This window comes from Zeus faber, assembly GCF_960531495.2.
Source record: "Zeus faber genome assembly, chromosome: 14".
NCBI classification, from domain to species: domain Eukaryota; kingdom Metazoa; phylum Chordata; class Actinopteri; order Zeiformes; family Zeidae; genus Zeus; species Zeus faber.
This window is the reverse complement of record NC_137200.1, coordinates 26501943-26526662: the sequence shown is the minus strand read 5'-3', so window position 1 is coordinate 26526662 and position 24720 is coordinate 26501943. Positions and strand designations below refer to the sequence as shown.

Below are 24720 nucleotides of genomic sequence, written 5' to 3'. Positions count from 1 at the left end.
TTGATTCATTCTGAATTGTTTATTGTGCCACGCACATTTTCGCATATATTTAAAGCCTCTAATATTTGGTGCATTGTAGTGAAGACAACGGTCTAGAATCACAAATGCAATACATACGTAATACACAAGATGTGCTCTATGAACCAAATATACATTGGAAAAAAAGGCCTAAGTTGCAGTAAGGATGCAAATATGAACGCAAACAACACAATATTCATATAATTTGATATGCATATAATCTGTCTAGCAGCACGGGGGCCTGGCGCACGCCTAGAATGACGTCAGCCGTGCACGTTGACGATTTGCTCCGAAATCAACGCGCTCGCGTTTTAACGCTGCAGTGCACCCCGACCTCCTGCAGGGGGCAGCACATGGACGGCACGCTTATCTTATACCGGATGTTTTTGGATGAAAACGTTCAACCGTTTTGTAGTTCGGGTAAAAAAAACAAAACGATTCCAAACGGCTACACACTATCGACTCCGTCGTGCTTCGAGACGCGATAATAATAATAATAATAATAATAATAATAATAATAATAATAAACAAAAAACACTTTTTGTGACGCACCGCTCGGGGCGCTGCCGCGTCCCGTCGACGAGCGCCCCCTGGCGTCCGGAAGCGGCGACGGAGCGGTCCGACCGCCGTCGGGGACTCGGTTCCCGACGAGTCGCCCGGGTCGAACGAAAGGAGGCGTTCGATTGTCCGACTCCCGACGTCGGTTTAGTTGGCGTGACGAGACTATTGCCACTATTATATACCTCTCTCTCTCTCAAAAAAAAATAAAAATACACACATGTTATATTATGTTCTGTATTTTATGTAATAATATATATGTTTATTTTATTTTATTTTAGCAGAGGAATGTGTGAATCACCAAAATGACTGACGGTGGCGGAACGTCAAAGTGTAAATCAGCCTCTCATGCAAACTCCGGATTCTAAAGCGTGACAAGCCGGTGCCATTCGACCCGGGCGTAAAAACTAAATAAACACGTAACGTAAATAAAAACGCCCGCGTCGCCGCAGGCCGCCGCCGCCGCCGACGGAGCGATCTTTTCGGTCGACCGACGAGCCGTGCAGGCGCTACGCGAGGGCCACGTTTTTCCAACCCCGTTCGCGGAAAACGGCGACCCGCTGCGGCCGAGCCACACGCCGGCGGAACGAGCCGAAACGAACGACAACGACCTCGGGCGACCCCCACCCACCACCACCACCACCACCCCCCGGTCGTCCGCGAGTCGAGAGAAACGTAACGCGCGTTACTTTTTTTTGTTTTTTTTTCTTGTTTGTTTCTTTTTTTTTTTTTTTACAACGCGACCGAGTCCCGAACCCACTCCACGCAGGACGAGGAAGTGAATCCCACCCCCGCGGGTCTCCCTCCCCCGCCCCCACCGGCATGATCCCGGAAAACAAGAGGACTTTGAGAAAGCGGACGGGTCGGGCGGCCAGGCAGCTTGACGACCCATCGCCCGTTTAACGCCGCCGAGCTTGGGGGGCGACAGAGGCCGGCGATCGCGATCTGGCGACACCGCGATGCTACCGAGCTAGCGTGCTAGCCCCGGCTGCTTTGTACCCCCCGCGCTGAGGCGTTCACGGTTCCGTGTGTCGCGACGAGCGGACGGCGTCGGCGCGTCGGTGTCGTTCGGAAAACCCGTCTTCCGCTGTGTCCGGTTCGCTCCGTTGTTGTGCGGTGCCGATAAAGCGCGGTGCGTTGTATACGTTTTGAAATCAACAGTTGTTCAGGTCGGGGTTAGTTGTTTTTTGTTGTTGTTTTTTTTTGGGGTATTTTTTGTTTTCCTCCCGTAGAGTCGATCTGTAAAGAACACTACTTTAGGAATGCCGAGGGACGACTCTGACAGTAGTGATGACTCCGACTCATCAACACGGAGAGATGCCTGCACAGTCAAACACCACATCACTAATGGTGAGTTATCTATTTCTATTATTTGTCATTATTGCTATTATAAATAACGCTGATTACCCCCTGACAACCCCTATTGTTATTGTTCGAGGTTTTTTTTATTACTATAATAATAATAATAATTCATTGTTATTATTATTATTCTCTTTGGCGTTTCTCGGGCTAAAAGTGTCTGGGCAGTGACAACTGCTGGACCCACAGACGCGGTTGAGGTCTCGTTAGAACCGGGATGCCTCAGACATCCCGTGGTTCAAGTTTCATCCGCATTGATCTAGATTTGGAGCAGTGGGGGGAACGACTAAATTTGTCCGGAAGTACTTCCGGCCGGGCGGTGGAGCGCAGTGGGCTTTTTGAGCGAGACGCTTTGTGACATCGTCATCCAATTCCTCATGTAGGTGCGGCGTGGACTCCGCCGCTCCGTTGCGTGTCACAAACTGCGCGTGTGCAGGTGTCGGTCGGTACGTCATCTCTTTCGCTCGCCTCGTAAATGACGACATGCCGCCCGCATCGCACCCCGCGTTGGAATGCGGCGTCGTGTCCCTCTCTGCGGGATTCAAGGAGGCCGTGACATACAAACCGTGGGAGTCCGCGGCGCGTTTCGAGGACGCGTCGGGGGAAACTAGGACCCGGAAAAGTATAAATAATCACGGAAAGTCGCCAGCGCGTCATTATGTCACCCCGTCGACGTCGCCCGACACGGCACCGTAGCGGCCGCCTGCCCGTCGCTGTGTGCGCGGCGGCTCTGTCTCCACCGACAACACGGTGAGCTATAACGACGTGAAGTTCCGGTTCTGGTTGTTTTTAAATAACGGTTCATCTGCCCGCGCGAGCCAGTCGTTCGGCGCGGAACGGACAGTCGTGCAGCCGGGGCCGGCAACGCGCAGCGGGAGTGGGCCCCTCCCCCCCCCCGGAGCTGACGCGGCGGCTCTTCCTCAAACGCCAGTTTTACCTTGAACTCTCCCTCCGCCCAACCCGAGCCTGGGAGGTGGGGGTGGGAGGTGTGGCACGAATGCTTCGTTCCATTTCCCTCGGAAGTCGGAGCTGGGAATGACGTCACACCAGAGTTGCCCGTTGTCCGTTGCCCAGAGAGCTCGGAAATTCTGACTTGCCAGTTCAGGTGGAACGCAGCAGTAATCCAGTGGTCTGTGTCAGTCAGAGGTGTCGCAATCATTTCGTAATCTGGATTATTTCCTAATATCGTCAGGGTTCCACAATCGCCTTTCTTCAGACTCCCACGGAGAAAGTTAGAGTGCGACGTGATGTGTCATCGTGTTGAAAACTGGATTAGCCAAAAGTTTTAACGTGAGTTTGTGGTACAGTTAGGATGACCCCATGCCCTGCTCGGGCTTGATTCGGTATTTTGTTTTTTAAAATTTCCACGAAACAACGAGAAAATCTGTGCAGGTGTCTTATATTTAAGTCAATTATCCACGTCATTTCTTCTTGATATTGTCTTGTTTTAATTTTGTTTTTATTTCCCCCCCTCCCTCATAGCCAACCTCACAGGCCATCCTGAGAAGGTGGGGATGGAGAACTTTGAGCTCCTCAAAGTGTTGGGTACTGGTGGTGAGAAATGCATTTAGTATGTTTACATGGAGGGGGGCTGGAGTTAACAAAGGAGTGGTGAAGCTGCTGGACAGCTTGCCTGCAGCGTGTGAGCAGGGGCGGCCGTCACAGGGTTGCTTTTATCCCTGAGACGCCAAGATGAACACAAATGACCAGGAAGCCGTTTAGAGTAGGGGGGCTAATTCAGAATTCATTTTATGATCGATAGCCGACCCTCGTTCACCGATCATTAAACGCTAACCGACAATATTCCAATATTAGGGCACTGCCCCCCCCCCCCAAAATTCAATGAAGGTTTTTTTCGCTGTGCTACATGAGGGCTGAATACAAACCTAATAACCAGCCTTTAAAATATAAATTGAATTTACAAGCGCGGCACACACAAAGCAAACCGCCATTTAATTACACCGGTTAAACTTATTAGGCCCCATTATTATTTTTATTAATGTACACATTTAAATGACATATTGACATAATTTGCACCGAAACGTGGCGTACCGAAGATCGTCCTTCCGGTGTCGGTGTCCCCTCGTCGGGCACATTTCCCTGGTGTCGTTGATCCCTGTCCGGGATCAGCGCCCCCTCCGCCCCGACCCCGCTGGCTTGGGAGCACCCCCCGCCCGCCTCCGCCTGGTCCGTCGGGGCATTTAAAAAACAATATGGTTATTTAAGAATGTGATTAATGATTTCAAATGGCTCTTTAATATACGCTCCTTAATATTGTTTATAATATGCACAATATTTATTTGTACTTTTAGACTAGTCCAAACTTCTGTTTAAACATTAGGGAAATTAGCAGTAGTTGGGAACATCCCTATTCGGAATGTGTCGGAACAACCAGCAAAGGGGACCGAACATTTATTTTTGTTAAAATTAGTTTCAAATTAAAATCTCTCCAGCATTTCATACACGGGTCCAGACATAGATTTTAAGGTTCATTTTGACAAGGCGCATCTCCCGAATGGATTTTCTTTACTTATTTTTTTTCTTTTTTTCCCCCCGCGACCAGCCGACCAATGAAGAACTTGGTTGACTGTTCTCGTCGACTTACATGTTGTCGACTATTTGGGGGCAGCCCTACTACAGGAAATGCGCGTTAAAAAGCAGCCCGCAAACAGTCTTTAAACATAAAAATGGGCAAATGTACAGAAATAGACAAAAATTATGGAACAGAAAAATGTAGAAATATACAAATTGCAACAGGATATCTTATTGTTATAGATATGAGCGCTTGCTGTGCTCCAACGCCCTTCTTCGTCACATCATAAGGGTTGCGTGTTCCCAATATGGAGGTTTTTTATTTTATTTTATTTTATTTTATTTTTAGATCTATGACATAATTATTAGAATCAAAATGGCCCTGCAGAAAAGTTTGTGACATTGAAATCACACTTGTCTTCTTATTGTGTTTATCTAGCTTACGGAAAAGTGTTTTTGGTGAGGAAGAACAGCGGTCATGATGAAGGTCAGCTATATGCTATGAAGGTGAGGAGATGGTTTTGTTGTTCTCAGAAAAATTAAACTCGGCGCGGATGTTTAAGCAGTTTGTATGAGTTTTTGAAACCCGCCTTGCAAAAAGAATGAACAACCTGACACCGGCTTATGTCATGCTGGAAATGACTACAATTACGTAATTTGTCTGAATAAAGACAAATATTGTGAGACGTGTTTTGGCAGGTCTGAGCCTCATCATTAGATGCATTACTGAATAACTGAAGACATTTCTTTACGTGCTCAATAAACATAACTCTCAACTCACGGTTGACGGCCATCGGCGGTGAATGACTCTAATCGGTCCTTCAGGTGCTGAAGAAAGCGGCCATCGTTCAAAAAGCGAAGACCACGGAACACACCCGTACGGAGAGGCAGGTGCTGGAGCACATCCGCCAGTCCCCCTTCCTGGTCACCCTCCATTACGCCTTCCAGACGCAAAGCAAGCTCCACCTCATCCTGGGTGAGCGCAAATATAAACCTTCCCCGTTCCAACCCGGGGTGGAAGTCCCCACCTAAGGAGCGCTGCTATGGCGGAGATGCCTCCACCGGAGAACAAGCACAACCCCTGGCGTTAAGGGGAGCCTACTTTTATACAAAATGGACAAGCACCATGGTTTGCTAAACCATACATATTTTTGTTAAATAAATCTCCCTCAAGACACGGTATGTTTCGCACTTATGGAGACTTGCATATAATGCATTCTTTCATTGAAATTGGACAAAAACGATACTATGAGCCTTTTTATTTGGACGTGCTCATTTATTAGACCGGTGTATGGCGGCCAATTAATGCTGATTAAAGGGCTAAACTTATATTTGCCTTCTGCTTTGTAATGAGCAGTCGTGTCACTTTTGTTCACACAATAGCGCCAGTTGCACTGTTAACCAAACAGCAGGCGCGTGTGTGTGTGTGTGTGTGTGTGTGTGTGTGTGTGTGTAGGGTGTGTATTCAAATGCGCGGCGCCTCTGTCTATTTGCACGAGTGTAGACTATGTGAGCGGAGGGGAGATGTTCACGCATTTGTATCAGCGGGATCACTTTGCTGAGGAAGAAGTGCGGATTTATATCGGAGAAATAATCCTGGCGCTGGAGCACCTGCACAAGGTTGGAGCAGAATTTCTTTCCCCGCCCATGTAAATACCGTTTGTGCTGACCGTATTGGAGTTCACCATATACCGTGTGTATATATGTGTATATATATATTTATATATATATACCTTTCCACGTCGTGCACAGCTGGGGATCGTCTACCGGGACATCAAGTTGGAAAACATCCTCCTCGATAGTGATGGACATGTGGTTTTGACAGATTTCGGCCTCAGCAAAGAGTTTCTAGAAGAGGAGGTGCGTAGACGTGATAACAGGAAAAGAAACACTTAAGCATTTCCACGCACACTCTTCAAAAATCTGAAGAGTGTGTGTGGAATTGCTTAAGTGTGTATTATTATTATTATTATTATTATTTTATTTTTTTATTTTTTTTTATTTTTGGGGTGCATGTTCACAAATTGTTGCTGTAGTAATCATAAAATGAATAATGGATTTCTCATATTAAACACGCAATCTCCTTCTCTCTTCCGCCACACAGAAAGAAAGGACGTATTCTTTCTGTGGCACCATTGAGTACATGGCCCCTGAAATCATCAGAGGGAAATCGGGCCACGGCAAGGTGAGTCAGCAAGCAAAGAACATTTTAAAGTTGCAATAAATAATGTTGTTGTCGGTTTGCCGCCACCTGACCCGACGAACAAGTGATTGCACTGAGTTGGATCGAGATGTTTTTACGTGCGACACAAACAGCCGAGGGCATTGCTTAGAAGGCGGTTTGGGGGGGATCGACTCAGAGGAAACAAACTGTGATTCGGAAAGGGTTGACGGGGTCCGAGATCCTCCAGAGGCGGAGCTGAGCCGAGTCCCTTATCCACTATCCTGCGAAGCCTCGACACCGCAGCTGCTGTCAAACTCTACGGCTCTCTTGACCTTTGGCGAATTACAATCGGCCTGCCCCCCCCCCCCCCCTCCTCCGTCCCCGACCCACCGCCGTCTTTCCTCCGTCTCTCCGTCTCAGTCTGTAGATTGGTGGAGTCTGGGCATCCTGATGTTCGAGCTGCTGACGGGAGCGTCTCCGTTCACCCTGGAGGGCGAGCGGAATTCGCAGAGCGAGGTGTCAAAGTGAGTGCCGCTCGCGCCGCCTCTCACCTCCTCAACAGGAACAACTTGCTTTTGTTTTTTTCCGTTTGTCGGATATCGTCATATTATTGATGTCGAGGCATTTGTCCAAAAATTTGCTGATTTTTGATTTAGTCAATGTCACCCACCCCAATTTGAACCCAATTATATTATTGTTGTGCCACGTTTCAACCGTGATGAATTCTCTCCCTCAGACGTATTCTGCGCTGTGACCCTCCGTTCCCGTCCATGATCGGAGCGGTGGCGCAGGACCTGCTGAAGAAACTGCTGGTGAAGGATCCGCACAAGAGGCTGGGCTCCGGGGCGCGGGGGGCTGAGGACATCAAGGCCCACCCCTTTTTCAAGGTCCCATTTTTTTTGTTGTCCGCCTCAAAGCCATGTCGTGCGGCGGACGGACGCACACCAACGCAGCCAACAGAGCTCTCTTCATATTTTTCCCGCCTGTGTGTTTTGCTCGCGCAGGGTCTGAACTGGGACGACCTCGCCGAGAAGAAGATGCCCAGCCCGTTCAGACCGGAGCTGAAGAGTGAGCTCGACGTGGGGAACTTTGCAGAGGAGTTCACTGGCATGGACCCCGTCTACTCCCCGGCCAGCACGCCCCCGAGCACGGATCGCCTCTTCCAGGTACCACCTTGCTCTGAGCCGAAATGTCTCTTCAGCGGGTACATATCAAAATTTGGTCTTTAAAATATGTTCCTAGTATTTGTTATTAGTTAAGGGTTAGTTAGCATTTATTTATTAGTTGTAGCATTACGGGGTACCTGCCCCGTGGTTCCCACACGTCCTGGAATTTTGATACGGGTACAGTTCAATTTATCTTTGAAAAGGCCGAGATTCGATTGTATTACCAAATATGCGAAATGGAATCATTTGGTTCAATGTTGATGAGATGATTCACGTCACACGGTGCACGACAAAAATATTTCATAGAACAAATGTATGGCCAAGAAATGGCAAAAATTATGACGTTTCCCTGAATGACATGGAAAACAAATGAAATCAAGAGTTGTCTTGGAAAAGTTGAATACTGTGTGCGACCAAACAAATATGTCTCTATGATAAAATGTAATAAGCAACCAATAATAATATTTATGTATTCATCTAATTTAAACGTACAAAGTGAAAAAGCCGATGTGAGTGGACTTATATGGATAGTATGAATACATGTGTGGAAATTTGTCCAGGAAAATTGAAGAGAGTGGGAACCCTGCTGCCCGCTTAACTCAACAAACTAGTTGTGTCTGTTTTTGCTGCTTCCAGGGCTACTCCTTCATCGCTCCTTCCATCTTGTTCAACAAGAACGTGGTCATGGGCGACTTCATCGAGTCCCAGATTGGCGCCGATCGGCCGGCCTCGGCCACCGTCCAGCGGAGTGCCATGTTGGAGGTACGGGGAGAACCTGCACGACCGCCAGCTTCGTGGTCGTGCAGGAAGTTTGGGGAGCGCCTGGGACCTCTAGAAGAACCCCCGTGGGGGGTCCCCGGACCTCGCGGTGGACCTCATTCCCAAACAGCGGGCCCCACAAATCTGTGCTAAAATTGTGCGTACGCACGAAGCAACCATTCAGGATCAATCACTATAACATTAGGAACACATTTAGAAGTGCCTCAGATGTACTCACAAAGACATCAGCCTCAGAAAATGATCTAACCAAGTTTTAACTAAATGTGATGGGCATATTACATGGTCATATATTACCATAATTAGTAAAAATTATTATATTTTAACGACATCCCAGGTGTTGGACCAGATGCTATGACCTTGTGGTTCTGTAAGTCCTCCCTCTCCTCTCACTCAACATCCAGTGATACACAGCAGCCCTGAGCTACTTTTTTATCCACCCAGGTGTAAAGCTGCATTGCTAAGGTCTAATGGGAAGTGGGAGAGTTAGAATAAAGCACAGAAATGTGACCGTAATGTAAACATGGAAAACGTGAGACGCACCGATCGATCGACCCTTGACCAGAATCGTTCGGTTTTCCCCGGCCGATCGGCGTCAGATTTATTTTCTGGTTCCGTGCTGGTCAAATGTACACACCTGATACTGTGCTCATGTACTGTACTGGTAAAAATGCTCCGACACTCAAACCCGATACCAACGTAATGTGACGTATTTGAGGCTCAAAAAAGGGAGAGAAAGAAAATGTGGCTGTTGGGAGGTACTTCAAGGTAAACAAAGAAGATTAGATCAATTATTTATTTACGGCCTGAAATTATTCTAACATTGTACAAACGGTATCTACTGCTGTCACAGCGGAGCTCCACTCGTGATGAAAAGTTTGACTTTTTTTAAGACTTATTGAACGACTCGGTAAAACAAGTTGTTCATTGGTTCAATTTAAGGTACGGTGAGCGAGGGAAGACTTCCAGTAAACGAAAGCGGGAAGAGTCGACTATTTGTTTTATTTGTTTATTTTTTTATAATGATGGCACTTTATTTGCAAAGTACCATATAAATATAATATTAATGTACATTTGCACTTAAAGTGAAAGAAACTTTCATTTGAAGTTTGAAGTGGACATTTCCAGGTTAGTTGTAGGTTTGGTCCTACTAAAACTCAGTGAGCGTTACATGTTGAATTATACTGAAACTTGGTGACGTCCCATATTCTATTTTATTGGAACTCTATTATTGTTCCATAGTGAATAATGAACAATAATAAACAGAGTCCAAATCAGCAGTCTCACTATTGTGGTAAATGAATGAATTGCAGTGTAGTCTGTATGTGCAGCTGTCCAATCACGTGAGCGTGATCAGGTCACATGATGTATTTGCCATTGACCTACAGCAGATCGGAAATGGGAACCTGCAGGTCAGACTTAAAAAAATCAGGAATCTGAATCAGCCACGAAAATTGCAAACTGTGCCTCTCTAGTTGGTAAACATGTTCAGTAACTTTACGAGATGATATATCCTAATGAGATGAATTGGTAAACCGCATATAGTTAGCCTCGTTATGAGACGCTACGTGTGACTAACTGATGGAGTCATTTAGCTGCAGTCACTCAAACGCCACAGAGACTCCCTGTTACACTGTTGTGGTGCTCAAAATATTTTCCCAGGTTTTCATTTTTATCAGGGGGGTGCTGCTGATGCGGGGAGAGTTTATTTTAGAGAGACACGCAGAGCAGAGCATTTTTTATTTAAAATTTTTTTTTTTTTTTGTTTGTTTTTACTCGAATATCAGTTGGCAGCTTCTTTGGAGAAAATAGAATAATTTAAGCCCAAATATTACCAACTGCGAGGTTTTAGTGGGGAAAAAAGGGGACGATAACTCCTTTCCTGACATTGTTTTTCGTAATCATTGCAGGAGAATAACGTGGCAACAATAGTGTTTTAATGAGTTGCATTTTCCAGAATAAATGACTTTGTTTCACCGGTAGGAAAGAGGGGAAGAGAGTGCAGACGACTGGCAGGTGGTGGATTCGTTTTCAGGGCAAGATATAAATTCATGAGGTACGCGTCATTTGGTCACGTCCAAATGAGTCTTTATTGGTGGAATTGGTGTCGGAAGAAACTGATGGACAGAACACATATATGGGCAGGGCAGGCGCTTCCTATAGGCGACATAGGCGGCCGCTTAGTGCACCATCCCAAGGGGAGCACGGGGACGCAGTGATCGGGGTACAATTTGTGCCCCTGTCTCCCACTCTATGCCTAATGGAGAGGAAGCGATCAGGGACACAAATGGTGCCTGCAATCTCCGCATGGAGAGGGAGCGATCAGGGAGCAAATTTGCGACCGCTCCGCTGCCTGTCCTCGTGCCTCGTTCCTCCAAATAAAACAAATGAAAACATTGTGTTTTTATTTTATGTGTTTTATTTGACTCCGCTTCCTTATAAAATGGAACAAACAGAAAAAAGCACTGTGCGTGACAGGGACACTGTTATTCTCTTGCCCCCCCCCCCCCCCAAATCGCGTCCAGTGTGCCCTTATTTATTTTAATTTTTTTACTTTGAGCAGCTGCCCGCTCGGGGGCTCTGCACGGGCCTGCTCTGTTGTTTGTGCAGTTGACACGCACACAGGCTCAAGGATTCTTATGTATCTCCAAGCAGGTGTGACAACGGCATATTTATCTCTACGGATACGTTTATGAATATAGTTGGACAAGCTGGTCTCCACTGGCAAGAGAAGTCCTTTATTTATTAAGTGTTCACATTTTCATTTTATCGTAATACAGTGGTACCTCGACTTACGACTAATCCAAGATACGAGTGGCGATAGTCGCAAAAATTTGTATCGACTTGCGACCGACTGCTCCAAGATACGACCGTGGAAATTTGGAGTTGGCGCGTCGGCGGCCAGTCAGCAGTCAGTCAGTCAGCAGTCAGTCAGCAGTCAGTCAGTGGGCGGACCTACATGGTGTGTGCACGTAGTTCGTGGCTTATCAATATTTTTTTCATATTTACTGTGTTTGTGCTGTGTATTTTGTTTATTTTCACCCTTCATGATTTCCTAATTTATATGGGAAAAATTGCTTCGACCTACGACTGTTTTAACGTATGACCATTCTTATAGAACGAATTACAGTCGTATGTCGAGGTACCACTGTATATGGAATAACCTGGAGCCACAACTCACCAGACCAACCACACTCGCCCAATGTCCAAGTCCTTGCACCATCAACTTCCTGGCCACAAGCACCAAACAGCCTCCATTGAATCTACGATAAGGAAAAAAAAAAAAAAAAAGGAGGCATGCAGCTGTCAATGTGAGAGATGAACTGGTTTGGGATTATTCTAAATAAGCATACTTCTCAGGCACAGGAATAAATATTTCAACAAATATGATTAATTGGTACGTGTGAAGCCAGAGGAGATCAGGGTCCCTTGATCAGCTGGTTCTAATGATGTGGAAAAGAGGGCTTACAGTCCTTGGGGCAAGATCCATTTGAATTTGAATGTCATCGACGAGTCTTCTGTGACGGAACAGACACGGAGGGTTTCATACGAATGAGAATATTCACATTGGCCTGATTCTCGATCTTCCTGCCGTAGGAATCCCAGTTTTTCCAGCACTACGAGCTGTGTCTTCAGGGGCCGCCACTCGGCGAAGGGAGCTTCTCTGTGTGCAGGAAGTGTCGGCACCTTCAGAGCGGTCATGATTATGCCGTCAAGATCATAAGCCGCAGGTAAGCTGCGGGACACCGTCGGCACTACAGCATTAGCTACCGCAGTGCGTCACTGTGTAATCAGGGTGATTGATTACGCCGCTGTACCCTAATTAACTTGTTTGACATCCATGGGTCACAGAATCTTCTTGTTGCCTGTTAATGTCCCTCCCGTGTTAGAATGGAAGTCAACACGCAGAGGGAGGTCGCCGCTTTGAGGCAGTGCGAAGGACACGTCAACATCGTAAAGCTGCATGAGGTTTACACCGACCAGGTAAGATGAAATGAAAACAACCAATATGAGCGAACTGGTACGGTAGGGATGGACCAGTGCCGATCCTTGTATCCGGCCCAGTACAAAAATCCGCTTCGCCGTTTCAAACATGTCAGATATTAAAGAAATGCAACTGTATTTTTTTTAACACATTGAATCATGTTTTAGTTCCAGAAATAAATCTGTTAAATGCGAATAAACATTTTCATTGGTCGCACTGGTGCGGGTGAAATTTTGCAGGTCTGATTTTAAAACCAAAAAAATAAAATTTTAAATATCTTTTTAACAAATGCGAACTGGGTGCAGACTTTGCACAAATATTATAAACATAGCCTATTTTCCCTGTTATTTTGTCAGCATATAGTGGAATTTTATGGACATCTTCCACATGTTCCGTGCATGTCTCTTGTAAGTGCATTGCGCTGAAACCATGCAGCGTCAAACAGAAACAGTGAGGAGTCAGAAATTACAATACAATTATACAACAAATACAACACCCCAATTCCAATGAAGTTGGGACATTGTGTATGTATGTAAATAAAAACAGAATACAATGATTTGTAAATCCTTTTCAACCTATATTCAATTGAATACACTGCAACGACAAGATATTTGATGTTCGAACTGATCAACTTTATTGTTTTTTTTGCTAATATTCACTCATTTTGAATTTGATGCCTGCAACACGTTCCAAAAAAGCTGGGACAGGGGCATGTTTACCGCTGTGTTACATTTTCCTTTTAACAACGCTCAATGAGCGTTTGGGAACTGAGGACACCAATTGTTGAAGCTTTGTAGGTGGAATTCTTTCCCATTCTTGCTTGATGTACGACTTCAGCTGCTCAACAGTCCGGGGTCTCCGTTGTCGTATTTTGCGCTTCATAATGCGCCACACATTTTAAATGGGAGACAGGACTGGACTGCAGGCAGGCCAGTCTGGTACCCGCACTCTTTTACCAGGAAGCCAGGCTGTTGTTACGCATGCAGAATGTGGCTCGGCATTGTCTTTCTGGAATAAGCAGGGACGTCCCTGAAAAAGGCTTGCCTTGGATGGCAGCATATGTTGCTCTAACACCTGTTTGTACCTTTCAGCGTTAATGGCGCCTTAACAGATGTGCAAGCTACCCATGCCATGGGCACTAACACACCCCCATACCATCACAGATGCCAGCTTTTGAACTCTGCGCTGATAACAACCTGGACGGTCCTTTTCCTCTTTAGCCCGGAGGACACCACGTCCATGATTTCCAAAAACATTCCCCTCTGCGTCAGTCCTTCTCAGACGAGCTCGGGCCCAGAGAAGCCGGCGGCGTTTCTGGGTGTTGTTGCTATCTGGCTTTGGCTTTGCGTGGTAGAGTTTTAACTTGCACTTGTAGACGTAGCGACGAGCTGTGTGAACTGACGATGATGGTTTTCCGAAGTGTTCCTGAGCCCACGTGCTAATATCCTTCACAGGACGATGGCAGTTTTTAATGCAGTGCCGCCTGAGGGATCGAAGGTCACGGGCATTCAATGCTGGTTTTTCGGCCTCGCCACTTACGTGCAGAGATTTCTCCAGATTCTCTGAATCTTTTGATGACATTACGGACTGCAGATGATGAAATCCCTAAATTCCTTGCAATTGTACGTTGAGAAACGTTGTTCTTAAACTGTTGGACTATTTGCTCACGCGGTTGTTCACAAAGTGGTGAACCACGCCCCATCCGTGCTTGTGAACGACTGAGCCGTTCGGGGACGCTCCTTTTATACCCAGTCATGACACTCACCTGTTTCCAATTCACCTGTTCATCTGTGGAATGTTCCAAACAGGTGTTTTTTGAGCATCCCTCAACTTTCCCAGTCTTTTGTTGCCCCTGTCCCAGCTTTTTTGCAACGTGTTACAGGCATCAAATTCAAAATGAGTGAATATTTGCAAAAAAAACAATAAAGTTGATCAGTTTGAACACTAAATATCTTGTCTTTGTAGTGTATTCAGTTGAATATAGGTTGAAAAGGATTTGCAAATCATTGTATTCTGTTTTTATTTATGTTTTACACAACGTCCCAACTTTATTGGAATTGGGGTTTGTAATATAGCCAAATAAGATCGACTTTTTACCAGTTTTAAGTCCCAGATCATTCTTAGAAAGATTCTTTGGAAAAAAAAAAAAAAGACGTGCCTACTATTCATAATTGGTGGAGATACAGACATTTCCACAAAGGAGTCTGAGATCGTCTACAACCGCATCTTGCGCAAGGGGAGACCGGCCAACATATTACTGGCCTCAACGAGATGGAGCATGCCAATGCACAAGGTGCGTGTACAACAAAGTTATAGGCCTACATAGTAACTCCAATAGCTGTAGTTCAAGCAGAAATAAGACATGCAGCTAATTTAAATAGTTATTATTCAGATGTGAATAATATGATACAATTCAATAAGAATCTATAGGCCCCTAACTATGGAATATGTGTTATTATTATTATTATTATTTTTTTTATCTTATCATGATAATTTTCTCTTTTTTAAGCTATATTTTCCTGTGGATGTTTACATTAAAACTGTCATAGAAATAGGCGAAGTTTGAAGCTTTGCAAGCTAACTTGCCACATTATTGTAGTTTAGTAATAATAAGTAGTAGCCTAATCGATGTGTATCCTGTGTTGAGGCTACTGTCGTTGAGCTGAATCTGTTAAAATGGGCACAGATTTAAAAAAAAAACCTGAGGATTGGACTTTGCGAGCTCACTGTAATACAATGTTATTATTTTTCGTAGGAGTCTATGCTGCCACAAAAAAAAGGATTGATGCTGTCGGGGAACAGTGTTGGGACTGGCTTGAGAAAACTGAGGCTGTGGGGACAGATTGGTGCTGCAGTTAATCTTGGCCACAAAGAGGGACTTATAGCCCTTTTGCAGCAAGAGGCAGGGGACTTCATTGTGCCCTTTCATTGCACGCCTCACAAGTACAGTAAGGCTTGTGTAGGATATCCCAATATTCTTTATTGTAGGCTTTACAATTTGCATGCATTATCTTGTCATCAGCTAAAATTAAGGGGGTTCTTTTATGTTAATTATAATGTATCTTTACAGATTGGAACTGGCCATGTTGGTCCAGCGGGACAATGTAATGGTCGAGTATATGACATGCTCCATATGGTGTGTTAGACGTATCTCTTCAGTCCCAAATCGATGAGGGAGCTCAAGGCCCTTGGAATAGACCTTGGGCTGGAGGTCCTGCTCCCCGGTATAGTTAAAGGAACGTGGTGGCTTCCGCATGTCTCCCAGGCCTTCCTCAGACCTGGGAAGAACAACCATCATGGACAGTTCACTGCGGTCTACTGCCATATGGGCCACTTGGCGGGGTCTTCTGCCAATGCGGATATTGCAGCGCAATCCAGAAAGGTCAGTTGACTTGTTGAGGAAATTTCTTGCATTAGTGTCACATTGCCTTCATTTATCAATTTAATCTAGAATTTTGTTTGTGTATCTGTTGTGATTGTGAGTATGGTTGATCTGGGTTTATCATATAGAAAGAAAAGAAAGAAAAAGGATGGAGGATAGCACATTCGTGGCTTTTTGTCACGTCCTCTATGTTTTCTGGCATCCCCAAATGAAGTCTCCTACTTCAGAAAGATGAGGTTGTCCTGCCTCAGGTGAGGGAGACATAAATCCTCTACTGTTTTGTCACGGACGGTCCGTGTTGATTCCTCTTTCTTTTAAAGGATTTGTGCTGTTCTCTGCAGCCAACAGAGCACTTCCCATGATTAGTCCTCAGCTTTGATGCTAGCGGGGTCTGGTCGCGCTCCAGGCATGGGTGGAGTTACTCAGGTGGGGGCGGCTCTAATTCTGTGTCTCGATGCTACGTAGCACTGAGACACCAAGCTCGACGCTCGTTTTAGGACGTGTTTTATGAAACGGACAGCTCGCAAAAAAAACCCCAACTGACTGGGTTGTCTTTTTTCATAGTTTGTGTGTTAGCGGACCCATCAGAGACCCAAATGTATGTGCACAAGCGCTGGAAAAGTGACTTTTGCATGTTGGGCTTCAGCTGTGTTGTAAAACTGCTAGATATGTCTAAACAGGCTGTTTGTGGGCATGAAAATGTGCTGGTGACCACAGAGGTGTGGCATCAAGGCCCAAGCCTGGTGGCAGACTGCCACAGCCCCAGGCAGCCTTAGGCAACAGAGGAGGCAACGGGATGAATCGCCAATCTATAAGTTGCAGGTAGCATTGTCATTTTTCTTCTGTGTTTGTTTGAAAAGAAACATGTAATATCAAACTCATAATCTTGTTTTGTTATGTCGTACACAGTCACTCTCAAAGGTGACATTTCAAATCTGGCAGAAGATGAAGCTATTACCAAGAGTGCCCCCTAAACTTCAGAGAGCGATGGAGGCGACAATGAAGTCCGCGGTTAGTCTGAAAGACGGATTCTGAGCAAGTTTGAATGTCTTTGTGATGTGTTTCTTTCAGAACGTCCTGCGCCTCGTCCATAGTAAGCTGGTCCTCCCAGCGTCGTCTGCTGTGTGTGAAAGAGGGTTCTCTTCACACCAGAGAATCCAGTCTGATGCAAGAGCATCTCTCCTAGTTTGGAGGATTTCGATGCGAGAGAGTGCGGCAAACGGGTTCACCCGAGGAGAAGGGACAAGAAGGCCACGCTGCGGGTGACGGCTGCCTGAGGGGCGGCTGAGGGGGATGTCCTGTGAGGGCGCGGGAGCAGCGCACACTCTTGTTAAGAGTTATTTGAGTTTGATTCATTTGAGTTTGTCGAGCACTTTCAAACATCAGCACTTTTGAAGTTGATAAATTTTTTTAAACGATTGAGTTATTACTATATCTTCTTTTTACCGGTTGAGCGTGTTGTGTTTTGAATAAAGGAAACCATTTATCCGCACCTTTTATACCTGTTTACAATCATTTATATAATGTGTTAAGAAATGACTGATGCGTACGGGAGCTGACAAACGGCAACAACGCCAACAATGATTGCGACACCAAAAGGCGCGGCGAAAACATTCGGGTGTATCTAAATGATGTGCCGGTGCACCTAAATGGAACAAGTTAGGCACACCAGCGCCACCGATGTCGGCAGCTAGTCCGGAGCCCTGAACGGATTGTATCGGCACCCTGCGCGAACCGATACCATTCTTTTAGGATTCAGTATTGGTAACGACAGAGCGAGACTGGTCCATCCCTTGCGTACTAACACTGTCCTCTTCTGGCCTCAACATTTCCGTTGCAACAGAAACGTGTTTACCAAGCTTGATGTGGACAACCCGCTTCAACTGGGTGATTACATTGTGACTAAAAAAGCCAATCCCCGCGAGCAACACCTTTTGATGCCCCCGCAGTTTCACACCTACTTGGTGATGGAGCTCCTGCGCGGCGGCGAGCTGCTGGAGAGGATCAAGAGGAAGAAGCTGTTCGGCGAGGCGGAGGCCAGCCAGCTCCTGCGGAACCTCGTCTCGGCTGTCAGTTTCATGCACGAGGCTGGAGTGGTGCACCGGGATCTCAAGCCAGAGGTAACTCCGATCGACGTGCCCTCGTCAGGCGCCCCTGAGTCGCTGCCAGCCGCGCTACCATTCCTTAATTAACTCTTCCGGAAAAAGGCTGGTTTCAGTTTGCGTTTTATCCCAGGCTTGTGATTTGGCGGGCGGTTAGAGGTAACTTGGACAACTTTATGTGTCGTCGTCATTTTACAGTATTCCTCTGAGGTGATTATTTGAACTTTTATACACTTAAGACACTTACGATCTGTCTAATAAACTGTTTATAAGTAGCTTACACACAAAGTGGATACGGCAATCCTACAGTCTTTTACACTGCTTTGAGTGGAAGTTGATTTGGGCGACAGGGATAGTTTAGCACCCTGGATCGCTCCGGAAATACTTTTATTTTTTACTTTTTTTAACATTATTCTTTTGTATTCTCTATCATTCTGAAACATGTACGCCATGTTGCCTTGGGTCTCTTGGTCACTTCGGCTTCTGCTTGCAGAAAGTAAAACCAAAAAAAGCGAAGCGAGTAGAACAACCTGTTTTCTGGGTTCTATCAGAGGCAAGCTGCGTCGTCCGCATGAAAGAGCCTTCGTATTTTGTGCGCCATCAAAAGCGTTCTTCTATAGGTTGCTGACCCCTGGGCTAGCGGGGACATTTGAGCACAAACCAAACCGATGGGTGATGTGTAAAGATTGAAGGATGATCACGCTGCCGCGTGTTGGGCAGAATGTGCTGTTTGCAGACGAGGGGGAAGACTCGGTGCTGAAGGTGATCGACTTTGGCTTTGCCCGCCTGTGCCCGGCGGGCAGCGCGCCCTTGCAGACCCCGTGCTTCACCCTGCAGTACGCGGCACCCGAACTCTTCGACCGCGCCGGATACGACAAGGCCTGCGACCTCTGGAGCCTCGGGGTCATCCTGGTAATTGGAACCGAAACTCTTGGCTCCGTCTTTTTAGTAACGTTGCTGACGTTTTCAGCTTGTGTGTGTGTGTGTGTGTGTGTGTGTGTGTGTGTGTGTGTGTGTGTGTGTGTGTGTGTGTGTGTGTGTGTGTGTGTGTGTGTGTGTGTGTGTGTGTGTGTGTGCGTGTGTGCGCCAGTACACCATGCTGTCAGGCCAGGTGCCGTTCCTGAGTGAGCAGCGCGGGATGACTTCGTCGTATGCTGCCGATATCATGCAGAAGATTAAAGAGGGAGACTTCTCGTTGGAAGGCGAGGCCTGGAAGGGCGTGTCGGTGGAGGCCAAGGAGCTTGTGAAAGGTGGAGAACAGTGTTTGCTTTCTGTTTTGCCTTTTTTTTTTTTGTTTTTTGTTTTGTCCCCAGCGGAGTCACATGACCGCCGCTAATAGGGATGACAAGTGGTACATTATAAAGTATTTCTTACCTGTACCACATTTCTACTTGAATTAGAGTAATACTTATTTTTTGTACTTTGTTACTGTTGGTGCCAAATCAATTTGTTTTTCTTCATTACTAAAATCGTTTGCTGCCGGATGGAACTGCTGCTAATAATTACAGTTCAGGTCTTAAGCGTCAGTATCTCCTCTTCTGTCTGAGGGCGTTGGAGTTCCTCGACACTCACCAGCCGCCTTTTGTTCTCAATCATTTGAACTAACAAGGCGAAAGGTGTCAAAATATTTTTTTTAGCTTGGTGCTTTGTTCACTTTCAGCCATCAGAAATAAATCACTGTGCACGGCCGAAACTGGTCCCCACTGTATGTATATTAGGTTTATGAAGCGTGCACAGCTGTCTGTACTCTTCTCCAATGAAATGAACCGTGTCTTCCAAGTGAGCAGTTTGGCTGAGATTCAGATTTGATGGATATGTCAAGACATGGGGGGGTTCAAAATGGGCTCAGCTTTGCAGCTCTGCAAACAGAAAAGCTGCTGGTAAAGCTTTGACACTGCCCATTCCTGCATTGTTCTTAGGCAATGGAACAAGTTTTATGTCGTTATGACGTGGTGCGAACTCTCCGATTGCTGGAACGAGGGGTCCGATGCAAGATGTAATGCAGAGCATCAGAAATTCTTTGTAAATGAGGTGAAAGCATCTGATTAAGATTCTTTATTTTCACGGCACACACACCACAACACATGCACTCGTGGCGACGGCGACCAACACACACACACACACACAAACACACACACACACACACACACACACACACGCTTTCTCAAACGGTGGCCCGTGAAACTCATTCTTTGCTTTTTACCCGTCCTGGCTTGTCCTTCCTCCGGGGGGCAGCCAGGAGCAGTGGGCCGCCTACAGCCACGCCCGGGGACCAGTTACAAGTGTCCATCGCTGGTCAGACAGCGATATTTTTGCATGCTTTTGGTGGGGGTCCTCACTGATGTTACAAGGAGGAAACCCCATGTGAGCACGGGGAGCACATGCAAACTCCACACAGAAAGGACCCTGATCAGGAGACGACCCACCGGAGCGCGGTGACAACAGCACCCCAGGCGGTAATTGAACCCAGGACCTTCCTGTGAGGCAGCGGTGCAATGCACTGGTGTTCTTTTAAAACCCAACAGATAAGATAACACCTTATTTATCCCGGGAGGGGAATTTGGTGTTGAAGAAAAGTAATTGAAGAAACTTTTAAGACATAGTTATACTTCATTCATCTGCCTAGACAACAGCTTTTCATCAGAAGCAGGTTTCTAACTACACAGCTCTCCATCCTTGTGGATTCAGGTCTGCTGACCGTGGATCCAGAGAGTCGCCTCAAGCTGTCTGATCTGAAGGAGAACGGCTGGCTACAGGGCGGTGCGTCCATGTCTACCACTCCGCTGTGCACGCCCGATGTGCTGGAGTCCAGCGGGCCGACCGTCCGCACCTACGTCAACGCAACCTACAAGGTACTACTAGGTCAGCTACTGTGGGTGGATCTCAACAAGGATGAAACAAGGGTTGGCGTGTATTCACTAGTGGGGTTTAGATCTGGGCTTTAGCATTCATTATCGTGACAGAAGGGATATACACCGAACAGCCACAACATTAAAACCACTGACAGATGAAGTGGATATCATTGATCATCTCGCTTCAATGGCCCCTGTCAAGGGGTGGGATGTATGAGGCAGCAAGTGAACAGTCAGTTGTTGAAGTTGATGTGTCGGAAGCAGCGTAAGGAGCTGAGCCACTTTGACAAGGAGCACATTGTGATGCTGGACCACTGGGTCAAAGCGTCTCCATAATTTGTGGGCTGGCCCCGCCATGCAGTGGTTACTACCTACCAAAAGTGCTCCAAGGAGGGACGACCGGTGAACCGGCAACAGGGTCATGGACACCCAAGGCTCATCGAATCCCGTGGGGAGCGAAGGCTAGCCCGTCTGGTTAGATCCCACAGAAGAGCGACTGTAGAACAAATTGGTGAAAAAGTTAATGCTGCAATGATAGAAAGGTGTCAGAACACACAGTGCATCACAGCAGAAGAAGGTAGCCTGGTCTGGTGAATCACGTTTTCTTCTACATCATATGGAGTGATAGGTGCATGTGCATTGTTTACTTTGGGAAAAGATGGCACCAGGAAGCACTATGGGAAGAAGTCAAGCCAGCGGAGGCAGTGTGATGCTCTGGACAATGTTCTGCTGGGAAACCTTGGCTCCTGGCATTCATGTAGATGTTACTTTGACATGTACCACCTACCTGAACATTGTTGCAGACCAAGTCCACCCCTTCATGGCAACAGTATTCCCTGATGGCAGTGGCCTCCTCAGCAGGATAATGCTCCCTGCCACACTGCAAACATCGTTCCGGAATGGTTTGAGAAACATGACAAAGAGTTCAAGGTGTTGACTTGGCCTAAGAATTCCCCAGATCTCAATCCACTCGAGCATCCATGGGATGTGCTGGAACAACGAGCCTGTCCATGGGGGCCCCACCCTGCAACTTATGGACATGTTTTTATATTTTGTAGTATTAGATTCTTGATGACTGTAAAAAACAAAAACAAAAAAACAAACAAACACAAAAGCAGAATTTAAATAAGAAATATATTAAAAACCTATAGAAGAACATCTTGGTGCCAGACACCACAGGACACCTTCAGAGGTTTTGTGGAGTCCATGCCTCCACGGGTCAGAGCTGTTTTGGCAACAGGACGGGGGACCTACACATTAGGAAGGTGGTTTTAATGTTGTGGCTGATCAGTGTATACAAACAAAAATCAGTACACTTTTTAAAATCTCATGTTAAAGAATCCTACTCCCAGTTCATCACGTTGAACTATATGATGATGTAACAGAAGGGGGGAACTTTGTTTCCAATTTGGGGACAGATTAATAGTTACATATATGATAGTGGGGCATAAACTACTATGAATTACCAATTAAACCATTAAAGAAAATATTACGACTTAACTATTTTGATAAATAAAAAATAAGCATTTTTTTTTTTTATTTTATCTTCCAAGGTAAGGTTTCATTGCTATGTTTTTCAAAGTTTTTAAATATTACAAGACAGACTTCTTTTTCCAAAAACCTACCTATAACATAATATAAAATATTTGCTATATCATGTAGGAAACAGCCGCTGGGCGTTTTGATGTCGACTGGAGGGCCAGGTAGCTGTGTGATATAAGAGCCAAAGTAGTTTAAAAAGAAGGAAAACAACCACTTCAAATATTTCAACCCCTATTGTGAGGAAGTCTTTGGTCATCATTAACTGTGTCTGCAAAATTGCGACCGTGCCGACCTCTCGATTTGGCGATAACGCGGAACGACTTAAAGACGAGAAGCGGTAGCGCCGCCTTATGGGCCAGCCCCCGCTCGAGCTCCACCCACACCCCCGTATCGTGCTCTCTGACCCCCCGCGGCAGGCCTTCAACCGCGGGAAGAGGGAGGGCTTCTTCCTGAAGAGCGTGGACAACGCCCCGCTGGCCAAGCGGCGGAAGCTCAAGATGACGAGCACGGGCGTGGAGACGCGCTGGAGCTCCTCCTCTTCGTCCTCGTCCTCCTCCTCTTCCTCGTCCGCCTCTGCAAAGAAATCCAAAGTACAGCCCAGCCAGGCGGCGGAGCCCAAGCCCAGCTAGCGGCGGGGCTTGAGGGAGGCCGAAGCGGCGACGGCGTGGGACAGTGCGTGGGTGGAGGCCGCTCGGCTCCATCGGTTTAGTCGTGAACAAAACCAAAAGACTGGTTGAGTATTTTATCCTTTCATTACGACGCTAGATTACGTTTGTGTTTATTGTGTGAACGCATTCGCTCTTATCTGTCGTGCTACATCCTCCCCCAACAGGTTGAGTGAAATGCGAACATTCAGGCACCCCGGGTCAAAATACATGTAACGAGGAAATATCTGAGTGAAGCAAAACTGACCTGACACCTAAACTGAATCTGCCCGAAGTTGGAAATTTTAAAGCGAGATTTCTTTTTATTTGATTTTTCTACACAATAAACAAAGGAAAAAGTCCCTGTGAACAAAGTGTTTCCAAACGAGAATTGTTCTGCTTGGCAGAATGGGGGGTTGACTAGAGGTAGTGAAAGTTGCTCGAGGAGTACTTCAAGTACTTAATGACAGGGTTCCCTAGCTTTTGCACGGAGGCTTTTTCCTTTTTTATTTTATTTTTTATTTTGAAGCTTGTATATACACTCACTGGTTACTTTCTTAGGAACGTCTGTACACCTGCTTAGTTATCTAATCGGCCAATCGTGTGTGCATCACATCCTGCCGATCGGGGTCAGCAGCTTCAGGTAATGTTCACATCAACCATCAGAACGGGAAACAAAGTGATGTCAGTGTTTTCCACCGTGGCGTGATGGTTGGTGCCAGGCGGGCTGGTTTGAGTGTCTGTAACTGCTGATCTCCTGGGATTTTCACGGACAACAGTCTCTGGAGTTGACTCAGAATGGTACGAAAACCCAAAGAAACGTCCGTCGAGCGGCGGTTCCGCGGACGGAAACGCCTCTTCGGCGAGAGGTGGTCGACGGAGAACGGCCAGACTGGTTGGAGCTGACAGAAAGGCCACGATTCCTCAGATAACCATTTCACGTGCATCCCTCCGTGGCCACAACTGACCATCTTCCAACGGCTCCTTCCGGCGTGATAAATGCGGCGCGTCACAGAGCAAAAGCCGTCTCAAACGGGTTTCATGAACATGACGATGAGTTAAATGTTCTTCGGTTTCCTTCCCAGTCACCAGATCTGAATCCAGTAGAGCACCTTTGGGATGTGAGCGGCAGATTGGCAAGCGCCAATGTGCAGCTGACAAATCATGTCAACATGGAGCAGAATCGCCAAAGCAATGTTTCCAAACATGTTGTGGAATCCAAACCATGAAGAACTGAGGCTGATTTGAGAGCAAAGGGAGGCGCTATCCGATGTCAGTACAGTTCCTAATTAAGTTCTCAGTGAGTTTGTGTGTATGCATATATATATATATATATATATATATATATATATATATATATATATATATATATATATATATATATATATATATATATATATATAAAATAACCAAATATTTTTTTCTGATTATCTGGATTGTAATCTCCAGTCTTAACAAGATTCAGTACTTATACGTATTCGGTCGCCAGAGTTGGGTGAAAAAGAGACGCTGAAGTCAAAGAAGAAAAACAAACAGCTTATTCTCACTGACGTGGACAGGAAGCAGTGCCTTTCCATGTAGGAATAAAGGGAAAAAAGGAGCTTTTTAATGTGCAAAAGCCATATTTATGAAGCCGTGA

The 24720-nt window shown here is 46.1% G+C and overlaps 1 protein-coding gene across 1 annotated transcript; it reads left to right on the top strand.

Moving 5' to 3' along the window:
* The first annotated feature begins 1416 nt into the window (after nt 1-1416).
* On the top strand, nt 1417-24374 carry rps6ka4 (ribosomal protein S6 kinase, polypeptide 4). Its single transcript, XM_080013644.1, has 18 exons — nt 1417-1926; nt 3418-3489; nt 4907-4974; nt 5293-5443; nt 5972-6087; nt 6220-6327; nt 6572-6652; nt 7052-7155; nt 7368-7518; nt 7636-7797; nt 8434-8559; nt 12172-12305; nt 12465-12558; nt 17891-18061; nt 18764-18955; nt 19134-19293; nt 20732-20895; nt 22854-24374. Exons 1-18 carry the CDS (start codon nt 1839-1841, stop codon nt 23064-23066), a joined length of 2355 nt encoding a protein of 784 aa, XP_079869770.1. The 5' UTR covers nt 1417-1838; the 3' UTR covers nt 23067-24374.
* Nucleotides 24375-24720: the final 346 nt, after the last annotated feature.

Excerpts from the sequence above, each read along its gene's own strand:
- rps6ka4 (XM_080013644.1), top strand. The coding sequence starts at position 1,839 with ATGCCGAGGGACGACTCTGACAGTAGTGATGACTCCGACTCATCAACA. Across the intron at positions 7,798-8,433 it reads GCACGGATCGCCTCTTCCAG|GGCTACTCCTTCATCGCTCC; the intron begins GTACCACCTTGC and ends TGCTGCTTCCAG. Across the intron at positions 19,294-20,731 it reads GGCCAAGGAGCTTGTGAAAG|GTCTGCTGACCGTGGATCCA; the intron begins GTGGAGAACAGT and ends TTGTGGATTCAG.